At 65.6% G+C, this 12679-nt stretch overlaps 2 protein-coding genes across 2 annotated transcripts; both read right to left on the minus strand.

The window, feature by feature from the left end:
• Positions 1–2018: 2018 nt before the first annotated feature.
• LOC136000026 (lysosomal acid glucosylceramidase-like) lies at positions 2019–5463 on the minus strand. Its single transcript, XM_065653695.1, has 10 exons — positions 5352–5463; positions 4949–5164; positions 4728–4874; positions 4484–4617; positions 3996–4168; positions 3657–3891; positions 2647–2871; positions 2405–2568; positions 2191–2316; positions 2019–2124 (listed from the first exon to the last, which is right to left on the minus strand). The coding sequence occupies exons 1-10, from the start codon at positions 5425–5427 to the stop codon at positions 2019–2021; spliced, it is 1602 nt and encodes a 533-aa protein (XP_065509767.1). The 5' UTR covers positions 5428–5463.
• A 3222-nt stretch (positions 5464–8685) lies between these two features.
• On the minus strand, positions 8686–11880 carry LOC135999968 (lysosomal acid glucosylceramidase-like). The gene is made up of 10 exons (XM_065653566.1): positions 11448–11880; positions 11046–11261; positions 10820–10966; positions 10573–10706; positions 10332–10504; positions 9997–10234; positions 9674–9898; positions 9398–9561; positions 9139–9264; positions 8686–9049 (listed from the first exon to the last, which is right to left on the minus strand). The coding sequence occupies exons 1-10, from the start codon at positions 11500–11502 to the stop codon at positions 8947–8949; spliced, it is 1581 nt and encodes a 526-aa protein (XP_065509638.1). The 5' UTR covers positions 11503–11880; the 3' UTR covers positions 8686–8946.
• Between the last annotated feature and the right edge of the window lie 799 nt (positions 11881–12679).

Below are 12679 nucleotides of genomic sequence, written 5' to 3' on the forward strand. Positions count from 1 at the left end.
GCACACCGGCTCCCCATGTCACTCGCGTCCCGCTCGCGGCTGCACCAACCACTTTCCCGGTGTGGGCAGAGGCACCGCCGGGAACCCTGCGAGCTGCCAGCGCGGCGGGGACAATGTCACCCCACTCCTGCCAGCCTGCTGAGAAGGCGACGGGCTCGGCGGGGGCTGCGCGTGCTGCTTGCAGGGGTCTCGCTCGCCCCCGCCGTGGGGCTGTGCCCCCCACGCCTGAGCCCCACACGCCCGCAGGCGGGTTGGGTGGAGCGGGCTGCAGCAGTTTTATCACCTGCAAAACAAGTCTTGGCTCCACACCTTCTAATTTGGGAGCTTTCCTAATTGCAGACACCTGCCTGGCAGGAGAAAGGAGGGGGCTAGAGCCGTGGGAGAGGTGGTGTCTGCCCAGCTTGGCCCTGGTGTCCCCCAACACTGCTTGGGAGGGTGACCCTCACTTGGGGACCACAAGGACCCCGCCGGCACAGGCTGCAGCCGGCGGGGACGATGGGGACGACTCCTGCAGCCTCCCCTGAGCCCCTCGCCCCCAGTGCCGGGGATGCTGCATCACTCGCTTTGCCCATCGGCACTTTGGCGCGGCGGGGAGGTACCAGCCCCTCGGCAGATGTGCACCCAGATGGCTGCGGAGCACAGAGGGGGGGGCTGCGGAGCCCAAGCGTTCCTCCACACCGGCGTCCCCGGGCGCCGCTGGACATCTGGGGGTGCGGGGCTCTGGATGTGCACAGCAGAGCTTTGATGTATTTCGGAAAGCGCGGGCAGCCCAGCGCTACCCAGGAGCATCGATAAAAGCTCCGGATGGGGACATGTTCTCCACGAACAAGGCTGAGATGGAGCCCGGTGCCGCCCTCACGCTGCACTCCCAGAAAACAGCTGTTAAACCTCTTTTTTTTTCCTTTTTTTTTTTTTAGTTTTTTTTTTTTTTTTTCCCCAACATCAGCAACTCCGCAGCTCACACAGAAGGGGAGTTTGCCAAGGAGCGCTCTGGTTTTCTCATTCCAGGAACATCAAAGATGCTGGTAACGTTCCCAAAGGCTGGAGCAAGCAAATACTGTAACCGGTATTTAACGAGAGCAAACAGGCTGGTCAGGTAATTGTGGGCTGGGAGCTCCATGTCGGTCATGGCTGGGATAGAGGGGACTCTGTCCGGAGGCCACACCGGCTGAGGGTGGCTGGACGTGGCCAGCGACATGAGCTCCGAGAGACGGCATCGATCTCATTTTGCCTGCGAGGTTCGGTGGACGGGGACATTGATAGAATTCACTCTCCATTTTCTACAGTGTCCGCCCTGGTGGAGCAGGACATTTTGATTTAAAAAAAAAATTAATAATAATTTCGTCTGTGAGATGTCGTGGATGGGGACGCTGATATAATTTACTTGGCCTTTTCTATGGTGTCTGCCCTGGTGCAACAGGACATCTTGATTTAAAAAAATAAAAGGATTGAAACAAAAAAAGAATAAGAGCAGGCTAGGGAAAGCCAACAGCACATCTGAAACGAATCAAGAGCTGGCGAGCAGCGGAGGCTCCAGCTGCAGCGATAAACAAGGCGGCCACATGCCGGCCACGGGGCTGGAGCCCTTCGGGGCACCCCTCGCCCTTCGCCGAGGAAAACCGAGCAATTTCCGAGCGCGTAAAGGAAACACTGATGGGGACGGTGCATTCCGGAGGGAGCGCGTCACGGCTTTACTTGGCGCCCGAGAGACATGCGAAGGTTTTGGTGGAGCCACGTGTGGAAGCGTGGTCCAGGAGACAAAGCGGCGGGAGATTTTGGGGGGCTGGAGGATTTTGAGGGGCGGGGAGGAGGATGGGAAGCACCAACACATCAGCGCTGGTGGGACCCCAGTGTCAGGAGCGCCCACAGCCCCTCGTGCTGGGGGGATCCCTCCTGCACCCCCAGCACTGGGTCACCACTCACTCCCATCATTGAAGGATGCTGGAAAGGGCGAGGGGAATAACTGACCCCCCGGAGACCCCCCCGCCACGCAGTGCTGTCCCCAGCCCTGCCCGGTGTCACTGCTGGTGCCACAGGTAGGTCTGGATGGAGCTGGCCGGAGACACGGTCTCAATGAAACCAACACTGGGGTCGCAGATCCTGAAGGGCACGTCCCAGCCGGACCTGGGGAGCGAGAGGGGTTGAGCGGCTTGCGGCCAAGTGTCCCCCCCACCCAGGCTGTCCCCTGACCTGTTGAGGACCACGAGGACGATGGCCCCGTCGGGGCGCAGGAAAGCCACGTGCTCCAGCTGGCAGGAGCGCTTTCGGCAGACGCTGCGCAGCCCCACGCGCTGCGAGCCCTCGGGGATGAATTTGCTGCGGAGAGAGGAGCAGGAAAGCGATTGTGACCCTCGTCCCAGGCCGATGACAGCCCCTGAGCACCCCCCAGCCAGCCGTGACCCACCTGAAGTGCCCCAAGTGGTAGAACATGGGCTGCTTGTAGAAAACGTCCTTGCTCCTGTCCACGATGATGGGGCTGTCCACGTAGTTCTTGACCCAGTTGGGGCCACCCTGCAGGTCCAGGGCCATGTTCCAGTCGGTCCAGCCGGTCACAAAGTGGTTCAGGACCTGGGTAGGTGGGGAAGGGGCTGAGCAGGGCTGAGCTGAGCCCCCAGAGCCGGGCGGGCAGTGCTGGGGGGGTTGTACCGTCAGGATGCTGTGGCTGTAGCGTTGCCCTCGCTCCCAGCAGCCCAGGGCCACGGAGAACTGGCGGCTGAGGAAGCCGTTGCAGGCCTCGGTGTAGAGGAGAAAATGGTCGGGGAAGAGTTTGTGGGTGGCCCCCAGGCTGCAGGCGGCTGAGACGATGTCATCCAGGTACCAGTGAACCCCCACGCCAGCGACGTAGCCGGCAGCCGTGCTGTTGCCCAGGACCTGGGGGTGAGCAGAGGAGACGCCTCGCATCGGGGACACCAGCGCCCTGAGTCCCGTGGGGACGGACACACAGACCCCACGCACCAGCGGGGTCCCCGGGGCCACTTACGTCCCCCTTTGTCCCGTCCTGCAGGCACCGCACGCCCGCATCCCCCTCCATCCAGCACCCCAAGCAACAAGCCACGAGCAGCACCCCAAGGTGGCTCCAGCACCCTGCTGGGCGCAGAGCAATGGGTGCAGGGGGTGATGTGCCCCTTGGTGGGCACCTCACCCCCGTTTCTGACCGGTTGTCCCTTTGCACCCCCCCTCAGGGCTGATCCTGCCTTGTCCCTGGGCGCTGCCGGTTTGGGGTGACAGGGGGACGTGCTGCACCCTCCCCAGCAGCTCCAGCCTCGCTCGAGGCAGGAGCACCTTTTTATTTCCCTTTAGCTGGAAGGTTAATTCCCACAAACAGCTCTTTGGCATCGCGATGGGAAAGCCGAATCAGGCGAAACTCTGCCCGGAGAAGGAGCTGGGGCGCCCGCAGTGCCTGCGGGTGCCACGCCGCGGGAATCTGGGACACGGATGCCACCTCCCGTCCCTGCTTCAGCCAGGCACACGCGGAGGCGGCGCTACCAAATTAGCCGGCCCCAGCTCCCTCTCCGGCAGTCCTGGTTTAACTCCAGCTCTATCTAGGGCTGGGAGCAGCTGCTGGCTTAATTTTCAGCGCAAACCCAAGCGTTTAGTGGGACGGGGAGCAGAGGGAGAGGGATGAGCCGGGCAGGGCGATGGGCTTCGCTCTTCACCGTTTCAGCCCATTGCGGGAGGTGCACGCGCTGGTCATCCAGGATGAGGAGCTGGGTGCGGTGGGGGCTGCGGGCCAAGGCGGGCCCCAGGTCGTGGATGATGAAGTCCCGCTGCTGCTCGGCGGTGTAAGAGATGGTGGGGAACTGGGGGAAAGTGGGGAGCCTGGCACGGGGCTCGTTCTGCACCGTCACTGCCCAGAAGGTCACGTTGTGTTTGGCGTATTCATCCAGGAACCTGGCGCAGGAAAGGTGGGGAGCAGCGTCAGCCACCCCTGCCCGCCCCAACCTGTTCCTTAGCCCCTTGCGGTCCCCGAGCATCCCAGCCCCAGGGGACAGTACTTGATGAAGTAGTTGGCCCAGGTCTTGTGGTACTTGTCCCCTGCCCGTCCCCTCAGCGCGCCCGTCCCACGGATGTCCCTGTTGCTCTTGATCCAGGCTGGAGCGGTCCAGGGAGTCGCGTACAGCGACAGCGGCCGCCTGCTCATGGCCGAGGCTCGGTGCAAGAGGGGGATCTGCAGGAGGGGGCAGAGGGTCCGTCTCAGCTCCGCTGCAGCCCCCCGAAACCACGGGGCCCAGGGCAGGAGGAAGGGGGAGCGCTCAAGGGACCGTCTGCGAGCACCAACCCACGGCACGTGTCCCCAGCTCTGTGTCCCACCAGTACCAACTGGGATGTGCTGGGACATGTCCCCGAGGAGGCGCCGGCTCCCACGGGCTGTCCCCACGCACCCTCCCGCCCCGCGCAGGGTTCGGCAGCGCCTGGTCCCAGAGGTCCCGGCACATGCGGGAGCTCCAGCAAGAGAGGTGACAGGGACCGATGGCTTCCCCACCTTCATCGTCACGTCCTCCTCCGCCAGGCTGAAGTGCTTCAGCTCGTAGTCGTAGGGGACGTCGTCGTAGCTGTAGGGGCGCACGGAGAAGTCGCTGCAAGCCATAGGGAGCCGGACGAGGTTGTACTCGATCCCTGTGGAGCAGCAAAAGCATCAGGAGCAGGCACCCGGGTGACGGGTGTCCCTGCAGCAGAGGTGGGCGCAGCTGCTTCCCGGGACCCCGTGAGCAGCCCTCGTCGCTCACCGTGCTCGGAGAAGTAGGAGCGCAGCAGGTTGTCCTGGACTGGTCGGGACAACCCCATGATGTTCAGGGCAGCGGCATCGGAAAGGGACCCACCAAAACCCTTTACGCGCTGGTACAGCACAGAGGTGTTGAGCATCAGCAGCAGCCCTGCAAGAGAGACCCCCGCTCAGTCCACGGTGCTGGGGGGTCCCGCGGTGGCCCCCACCGCCCGCAGCGGGTACCTGGGGTCTGGGCGTTGCGCTGGAAGCTGCGCTGGAAGCTGCGCTGGAAGCTCCCCTGGCTGCGCTCCAGCCGCTTGCCGGCCTTGCTGCTCTCGTACTTGATGTAGGTGTCCGGGGGCGGCAGGACCACGGGGTCCAGCGTGTCGCAGTACGTGGCGTTGCAGACGCACGCTATGACATTGCGCCCAAAGTACTTGGGGCTGCAGGGGTCGGCGCCTGGGGGGGCACGGGCAGGGTGGGGGGCAGCTGCTGGGTTGGGGGACGTGTCCCTGCCAGGGCTGTCCTGCCGCTGCCCCCGCGCTCCGCACCCCGTCACTGCCACGGGCACCCCAGCTCCTGACCCTGCCCCAGGGTCCCCGGCCACGCTGTCCCATTGCCACCCCCGCGGCGTCCCCGCGCTCACCTGCGGCGCAGGGCAGGAGCAGCAGCAGCCAGGGCAGGAGCAGCAGCAGCCAGCCCAGGACACCGGCGGCCCCCATGGCCCCTCCGCGTCCCCCCGGCTTCAGTGGCTCCTGGGGAGCAGAGCGTGTGAGCGGGACCCCCCCCAGCCAACGCAGATATGGGTGCAGGAGGGGGTGGCGGCGCAGGCTGTGCTCCCCAGCTGGATCAGCGCTGTCTCCTCTTCCCCTGCTCCTCCTTCTGCTGCTGGGGAGCTCCTGCCACACGCTCCGTCCTGCCCGCCACCCCCGAAGACCCTCACCTTGCGGGAGGGGGAGGTGGGTGCATCCCTCCCAGGAGGCCACAGCGCACCCGCCTCCGCCTGCTCCCCGAGCTGGGCTGCCGCCAGCCTTCCTCCTTCCTCCTCCTCGGGCAACTCCAGCCTCCCCACCTCGTCTTGACGGGGTGCTGCTTTGAGACCTGCCCCCACGGCTCCTCCTCACGCTCCCTCTATCCACAACCTACCGCTGGTTTCAGACCCAGAGCATCGTGCATCCCCTCGCCATGGAACGCCGGCTCCCTCCTCGCCACCCGCTACCGTGCGAGGGCATCGGCCGCCGGAGGGGAGCGATGGGGACGTCGTGCTGGCTACGCAAAAATCCTCAGCAACGCAGGGAGATGCAGCACAGGGCACCTCCAAGAACCCACCGCAGCGCCGTGAAGGAAGAGCTGATTTCATTCCTCCATCAGGCTGGGGCTGGATGAATCCCCAGAGCACAGCAGAGCTTGTGGGCACCATAGGGCATCCTGCTAACGAGCTCTAACAGCACCTTGGGTGATTAACCCCTGCCCATCACCCCAGCTCCCCTATTTTCCCCCACAAGAGCTGCTGTGGTGGGTACACCCAGCACGCGGGGGGTCCAGGACCCCCAGGCGAGGGTGGCAAACGTGGCTGTGCTGCTGTGCCTGAGCCTTTGGCATCGCCCACCGCACGCCAGCACCCACCACAAAGGTGGCAGCGGGGGGTGAGTCCCCAGGTTCCCCCAACCATGGCAACCAGACCCGCAGAGGGGAACCCGCTGCCCCAACTCCCCAGTTCGGCTCCGGGAACACTCCCCGCTCCTCCAAGACCAACCGTCCCATCCAAAAAGTCCAAGAGCATCGAACACCAGAGCTCGGAGTTTCCCTCCGCAGGGTTAACCGGCTCCATTACCTCTCCCTCTCTGAGCTCCGCCACTAATTTTCTCCATTTCTGGCGCATCAGATGCAGCTGTGGGGCAATTCCATCCATCCCAGTTCTTTCTACCCTCCAGCGCTGCCCTGCCAGGGTCCCGCACCCCCGCCTGCCACCCATGGGCACCCGTGCCAGCTGCCACCGCGGAGGGGACAAGACAGGGCTGGGCACCCCCCAAGACAACTCACAGTGCAAACAGGCAAGGCTGGAACGAAGCTCCTGTCCCCATGGCTCTGCCACCTCCAGCTGTGACAAACGTGTCAGCCGGGTGCTACACCCAGGCTAATAAGTCCCAATTTTGAGGAGTCATTAATAGGTCACTCCCGGCTGCCCACAGCGATCAGCTGCCTCCTGACCCTCCGCCAACCACTCAGGATACCCCAGATACCCTTTTCTGCCCCATTTTGGGCTCTGGCGCTGCCTCCTCCCACCCAACCGCAATGTGGCAGCTCCCACAGCTCCCCAGAGCAAAAACACTGTGGAGGCTGCTGGAGCTCATCCCTATCACCACGGGCCGATAGGAGATAAGGGCTTCCTGACCAGCAGGAAAAGTGAGACCCAGGGGAACGGCCACACCTCGGTGCGGAGCGGGTGGCATGGGAGGTGCCAGGAAACCCCACCAAAGAAATCCTCCCCAAGCCGCTTCTCGCCCCCACTCCCAGCACACGGGTTTTTCGTGGGGTTTGCAGCAGGTGGAGGAGCTGGGGGGGTGAATTTTGTCCCTTCGCCAGTGGGGACGGGGACCCTGGGAACGCGGAGCTGGGGGTGAGTTGGCTTTGTGGGGATGGCGGCTCCAAAAACGTCGGTGCCGAAACGGGAGCCGCGGTGCAGCATCGCGGCAGCGGCTCAGGCTCCAGGGTCCTCCCAGCCCTTGCTGGTGGCCACTGGTTCCAGATGCTGGGGGTCCCGTCCTCTCAGTCCCACCAGCCAGTGCGTGCCCCAATGCTTCACACAAGAATTAACGAGCCCAGTCTAACGATGTTGGACGATCCGCCCCCTCTCCATTTAACTCAGTCAGTCCTTCCGAGCAGAGCACAGGGACAAAGTCATGTGTCCTGGGATGGTTCAGCACCTGGATATTGGCTTTTAGTACCAGGGCTGGTAAAAAAATTAAAGGAAGACAGTAAATAAGAACCTTGGAAAGAAGCAGGTGGAAGAGCGGTCCTGCTCCAGGGTGCTGGGAGCAGAGCTCACTGTCAATCCTGGAGAAATATTTCCCTCTTGTGGACAACCACAAACAGCCTCGGGGCAGGAGCAGGATGCTTGTGCCCCCCGGGACTTGGGCACTGCCCCATGCCATGGGGGCCCCAGGGCTCCTGCATCCCGGCGCAGGGACGTGCCAGCTCCCCCGGGTGACCCTGGCACCCACTTACCCACCGCCGCGGGCGGTGCCGGCCCACGCAGCATCGCTGGCAGCATCCCTGACCCTGATCACCCCAACAGTCCCGGCCACCCGGCCTCACCCTGCCTGCAATCCTGCCCTCCCTGCCCTCCTCCTCCTCCGCTCCACACGCCCTTTCCCGGCTGCCTTCCCCTTTCCGGGGTGTGCCCCAGCGCAGAAACCGCTCCTGGCCCTGCGCCCGCTTGCTCAAGCTGCCCCGGCTCCGTGATGGGTGCTGAGCCCCAAGTGCACCCTGAGCCTCCTCGTGGCATTGGGGGCTGCTCTACCCCACGTCCAGGTGGGGACGGCGCACCCCACGGCAGGGGACAGCGCAGCCTGGCACCCCTGTCCCTGCAAAGTCCAAAGAGAAGCTTGCAGGCGTCCTGACCCCATCCCGAGCCGGCTCACACCCTGCCGAGATGCTCATTGAGCTGGTTCTGTCTCCACGCCCTAAACCCAGGGAGCACCCAGCACCCTGGCCTGGGTGCGATGTGATCCACGCACCCCCCCAGCCCAGCATCGGGCTGCGAGCGGCTCCAACAGAGCAGGAAAAGCACAGGGAGCTGAAGCTTGGCCGCAAACCCTGCCCCGTGCTTTCCACCAAGCGCTCCGCCCCAAATCCTGCTCCAGGACCCAGGGCTTGCAGGGTAAAACCCACAGGCTCCATACCCAGGCGGCACCAAACCACAGCACCCGGGAGCACGGGAGGGACCCGGCCCTTCCTCTTCCAGCCACAGACATTGAGGCAGCATCAGCATTTAATGTCAGAGCAGTGGTAAAAACAGCGCTCACAGCCTGCAGGATCTCCACCCCGAGGGGCACCAGTGCCCCCCACTCTTCTGCACACTCACACGGTGCTCCCCGGCTCGGCTTGCTCCTCCGGCTCGCCCGGGCATGCGGCTTTGCCACAGCACGGACCGCAGGGAGCATCCTCCTCCGCACCCCTGGGCAGCACTGGGCTGCTCTGGATTGGGCCCCTGGCCGGCCACGGGCATCCCAGCCCCGTCACTGCCGCTGCCACAGGTAGGTTTGGATGGAGTTGGCCGGAGCCACGGCTGCGATGAGGCCAACGGTGTCGGCCAAGCCGAAGTTGACTTTCTGCGGGGACCTGGAGGGAGAGGAGCAGCGGGGTCAGAGCTGCGGGGTGCGCAGGGACGAACCACGCAGGCGGCTGGCGGGACGGGGTCCCGTACTCACCGGTTCAGAACCACCACCACCACGGCACCGTCGGGGCGCTGGAAAGCCGTGTACTCCAGCGCTGTCTTCTTGGACTCTTTGGAGGCGACGAGCCCCACACGCTGGGAGCCCTCGGGGATGAACTTACTGCACAGGCACGAGAAGCGAGTCAGACCCCGGCCGAGCGCTCCTCCCGACACACCTGCCCTGTTCCCCTCCTGAAAAGCTGCTCTTGCAACCATGGAGCTGCCGCTGGTGCCAGGGGGTGGCCCTGACCCACCTGAAGTGCCCCATGTGGTAGAACATGGGCTGCTTGTAGAAGACGCCTTCGTTGGCATCCACAATGATGGGGCTGTCCGCGTAGTTCTTCACCCAGTTGGGTCCCCCCTGCAGGTCCAGGGCCAGGTTCCAGTCGTTCCAACCCGTCACGTAGTTGTTGAGGTTCTGTAACGGGACATCCCAGACATCTCTCCAAGGAGTGGGGTGCTGACGGAAGGGGGAACGCACCAGCGCCCCGCTCCGGGACCCGCTGCGCAGGGCAGCGTGGTGGCCTCACCGTCAGGATGCTGTGGCTGTACTGGTTCCCGCGCTCCCAGCAGCCCAGGATGACGTTCCTCTCCCAGAAGTTGGAGCCGACGCACGCCTCGGTGGCCAGGATGAAGTAGTCGGGGAACAGCTCGTGAGTGGGCACCACCGTGTCCTGGATGGGACTGATGAAGTCCAGGTACCAGTGGATGCCGATGCCGTGGACGTAGCGAGCTGCTTCCTCATCCTCCAGGACCTGGCAGGAAGAAGAGTCGGCCACCGCTGGGTCCAGCAGGACAGGGAGCCATGGCCACAGGCTCCACGCTGCAGGATGGAGCGATATGACGTGCTCACCACTTTGGCCCAGTGCGGGAGGTGGATCCGGTTGTCGTCCAGGATGATGAGGCGGATGTCGCGGTGGGAGCTGTTGGCCAGCGCGGGGCCCAGGTCCCGCGCGATGAAGTCCCGCTGCTGCTCAGCCGTGAATCCCAGGCACTGGAAGGGGTAGTTGTTGATCAGCCCGGCCGTGGGCTCGTTCTCCGCCGTCACTGCCCAGAAGGTCAGGTTGTGCTTGGCGTATTCGTCCAGGAACCTGGGGTGCAAGGGGAGAGCGGTGAGCCGGGGTGTCTCCCCAGTTCCACCACTGAGGATCCCCTGGATGTCTCCCACAAGCCCCAGGAGCTTCTTACCGCACAAAGTAGTTTGCCCAGGTCTTGTGGTACTTGTCCCCTGCCTGTCCCTTCAGCGTGCCCTTCCCCACGAAGGACTCGCTGGTCTTCATCCAGGTCGGGGAGGTCCAGGGAGTCGCGTACAGCGACAGCGGCTGCTTGCTCATGGCCAAGGCTCGGTGCAGGAGGGGGATCTGGAGAAGGGGATCACCTGAGCTGAGCCCCTGTGCCTCCCCAAAAATCCCACCCTCCTACCGCTTGCCTTCATCTTGGTGTCCTCGTCTCGCAGGCTGAAGTGGGCAAGCTCGTAGTCGAAGGGAACGTCGTCGTAGGTGTAGGCGTGGAGGGAGAAGTCGCAGCTGGCCATGGGGATGCGGATGAGGTTGTACTCCAGCCCTGCCGGGCACAGCGGGGTGCGACAGACAGAGGTGGACAGTGGGACAAGTGGCCTCCAAGTCCCGCTGGCCGCCAGGCAGCGGCCTGCAGGATCCCCTGTCCCCATCCCTCACCTTCCTCAGAGAAGTACGAGCGGAGCAGGTGATCCTGGGCTGTTTCTGGCAGGGAAAGGACGTTGATGGCAGCTGCGTCGGTGATGGAGCCGCCAAAACCCTTCAGCTTCTGGTACCGCTGCGTCACGTCCACGGTCAGGACAATGTCTGCGGGGAGGGAAGGTGGCGTGAGGGCGGGTGGTGGGCAGGGGGTCCCGCGGTGGCCCCCACCGCCCGCAGCGGGTACCTGGGGTCTGGGCGTTGCGCTGGAAGCTGCGCTGGAAGCTGCGCTGGAAGCTCCCCTGGCTGCGCTCCAGCCGCTTGCCGGCCTTGCTGCTCTCGTACTTGACGTAGGTGCCCGGGGGCGGCAGGACCACGGGGTCCAGCGTGTCGCAGTACGTGGCGTTGCAGACGCACACCATGGCATCGCGCCCAAAGTACTTGGGGCTGCAGGGCTCGGCGCCTGGGGGGGCACGGGCAGGGTGGGGGGCGGCTGCTGGGTTGGGGACGTGTCCCTGCCAGGGCTGTCCTGCCGCTGCCCCCGCGCTCCGCACCCCGTCACCGCCACGGGCACCCCAGCTCCTGACCCTGCCCCAGGGTCCCCGGCCACGCTGTCCCATTGCCACCCCCGCGGCGTCCCCGCGCTCACCTGCGGCGCAGGGCAGGAGCAGCAGCAGCCAGCCCAGGACACCGGCGGCCGCCATGGCCCCTCCGCGTCCCCCGGGAGATGCGGCAGCACCGTCGAGCCCGCCTGTCCCGCCGTCACCCCGAGCCGCTCCCGGCCGCACCGCCAGCCCCGGGCTCGCTGCCGGCCTCGCCTTTAAGGCCACCCGGGCTTCCTTTTCCGCCCACGCCCGGTCCCCGCTGCAGCAGCGCCGCCGGGCCCTGCTTGGGAATACAGCGGGCCCCGGCTCTACCCCCGCGACGGTAACGGCGCCGCACGGGCGGCGGGGTCGCTCACTCCGGCACCGGCAAACCCCCGGCAGGCGCCGCCGGGCACCGCGCACCGGGCACCGCCCCCGTTGAGCAACGCGCTGCGCCCCCCCGGCCCCGCAGCGGAACGCCCCTCCCCGCGCCCGCGGAGCCGCCACCGGTGACACGGGCGGCGCGCCGCCCCCGGTCACGCGCGCGCTCAGCTGACCCGCCCGGTCCCGCCCCTCCCCGGTGCTGCCGGCCACACGGTCCCGGGAGGGAGCGGGGGAGGCGACCACGTTTTATTCGGTCTCTTGCGAGGGGCTGCGAGCGCCGCGGGACCGGCCCCGCAACGCGTCTGGGGACCCCGGGGCGGGCACGGCCAGCGTGGGGACGGGGCAGGGGACACGCACAGCTGGCACGGAGGACAGGGCAGGGGACACGCACAGCTGGCACGGGGGACAGGGCAGGGGACACGCACAGCTGGCACGGGGGACATGCACAGCTGGCACGGGGGACAGGGCAGGGGACACGCACAGCTGGCACGGGGGACACGCACAGCTGGCACGGGGGACAGGGCAGGGGACACGCACAGCTGGTGTGGGGGACACGCACAGCTGGCACGGAGGACAGGGCAGGGGACACGCACAGCTGGCACGGGGGACACGCACAGCTGGCACGGGGGACAGGGCAGGGGACACGCACAGCTGGCACGGGGGACACGCACAGCTGGCACGGGGGACATGCACAGCTGGCACGGGGGACAGGGCAGGGGACACGCACAGCTGGCACGGGGGACACGCACAGCTGGCACGGGGGACGGGGCAGGGGACACGCACAGCTGGCACGGGGGACACGCACAGCTGGCACGGAGGACAGGGCAGGAGACAGGCACAGCTGGCACGGGGGACAGGGCAGGGGACAGGCACAGCTGGCACGGGGGACATACACAGCTGGCACAGGGGACAG

This window comes from Caloenas nicobarica, chromosome 31 (assembly GCF_036013445.1).
Source record: "Caloenas nicobarica isolate bCalNic1 chromosome 31, bCalNic1.hap1, whole genome shotgun sequence".
NCBI lineage: Eukaryota > Metazoa > Chordata > Aves > Columbiformes > Columbidae > Caloenas > Caloenas nicobarica.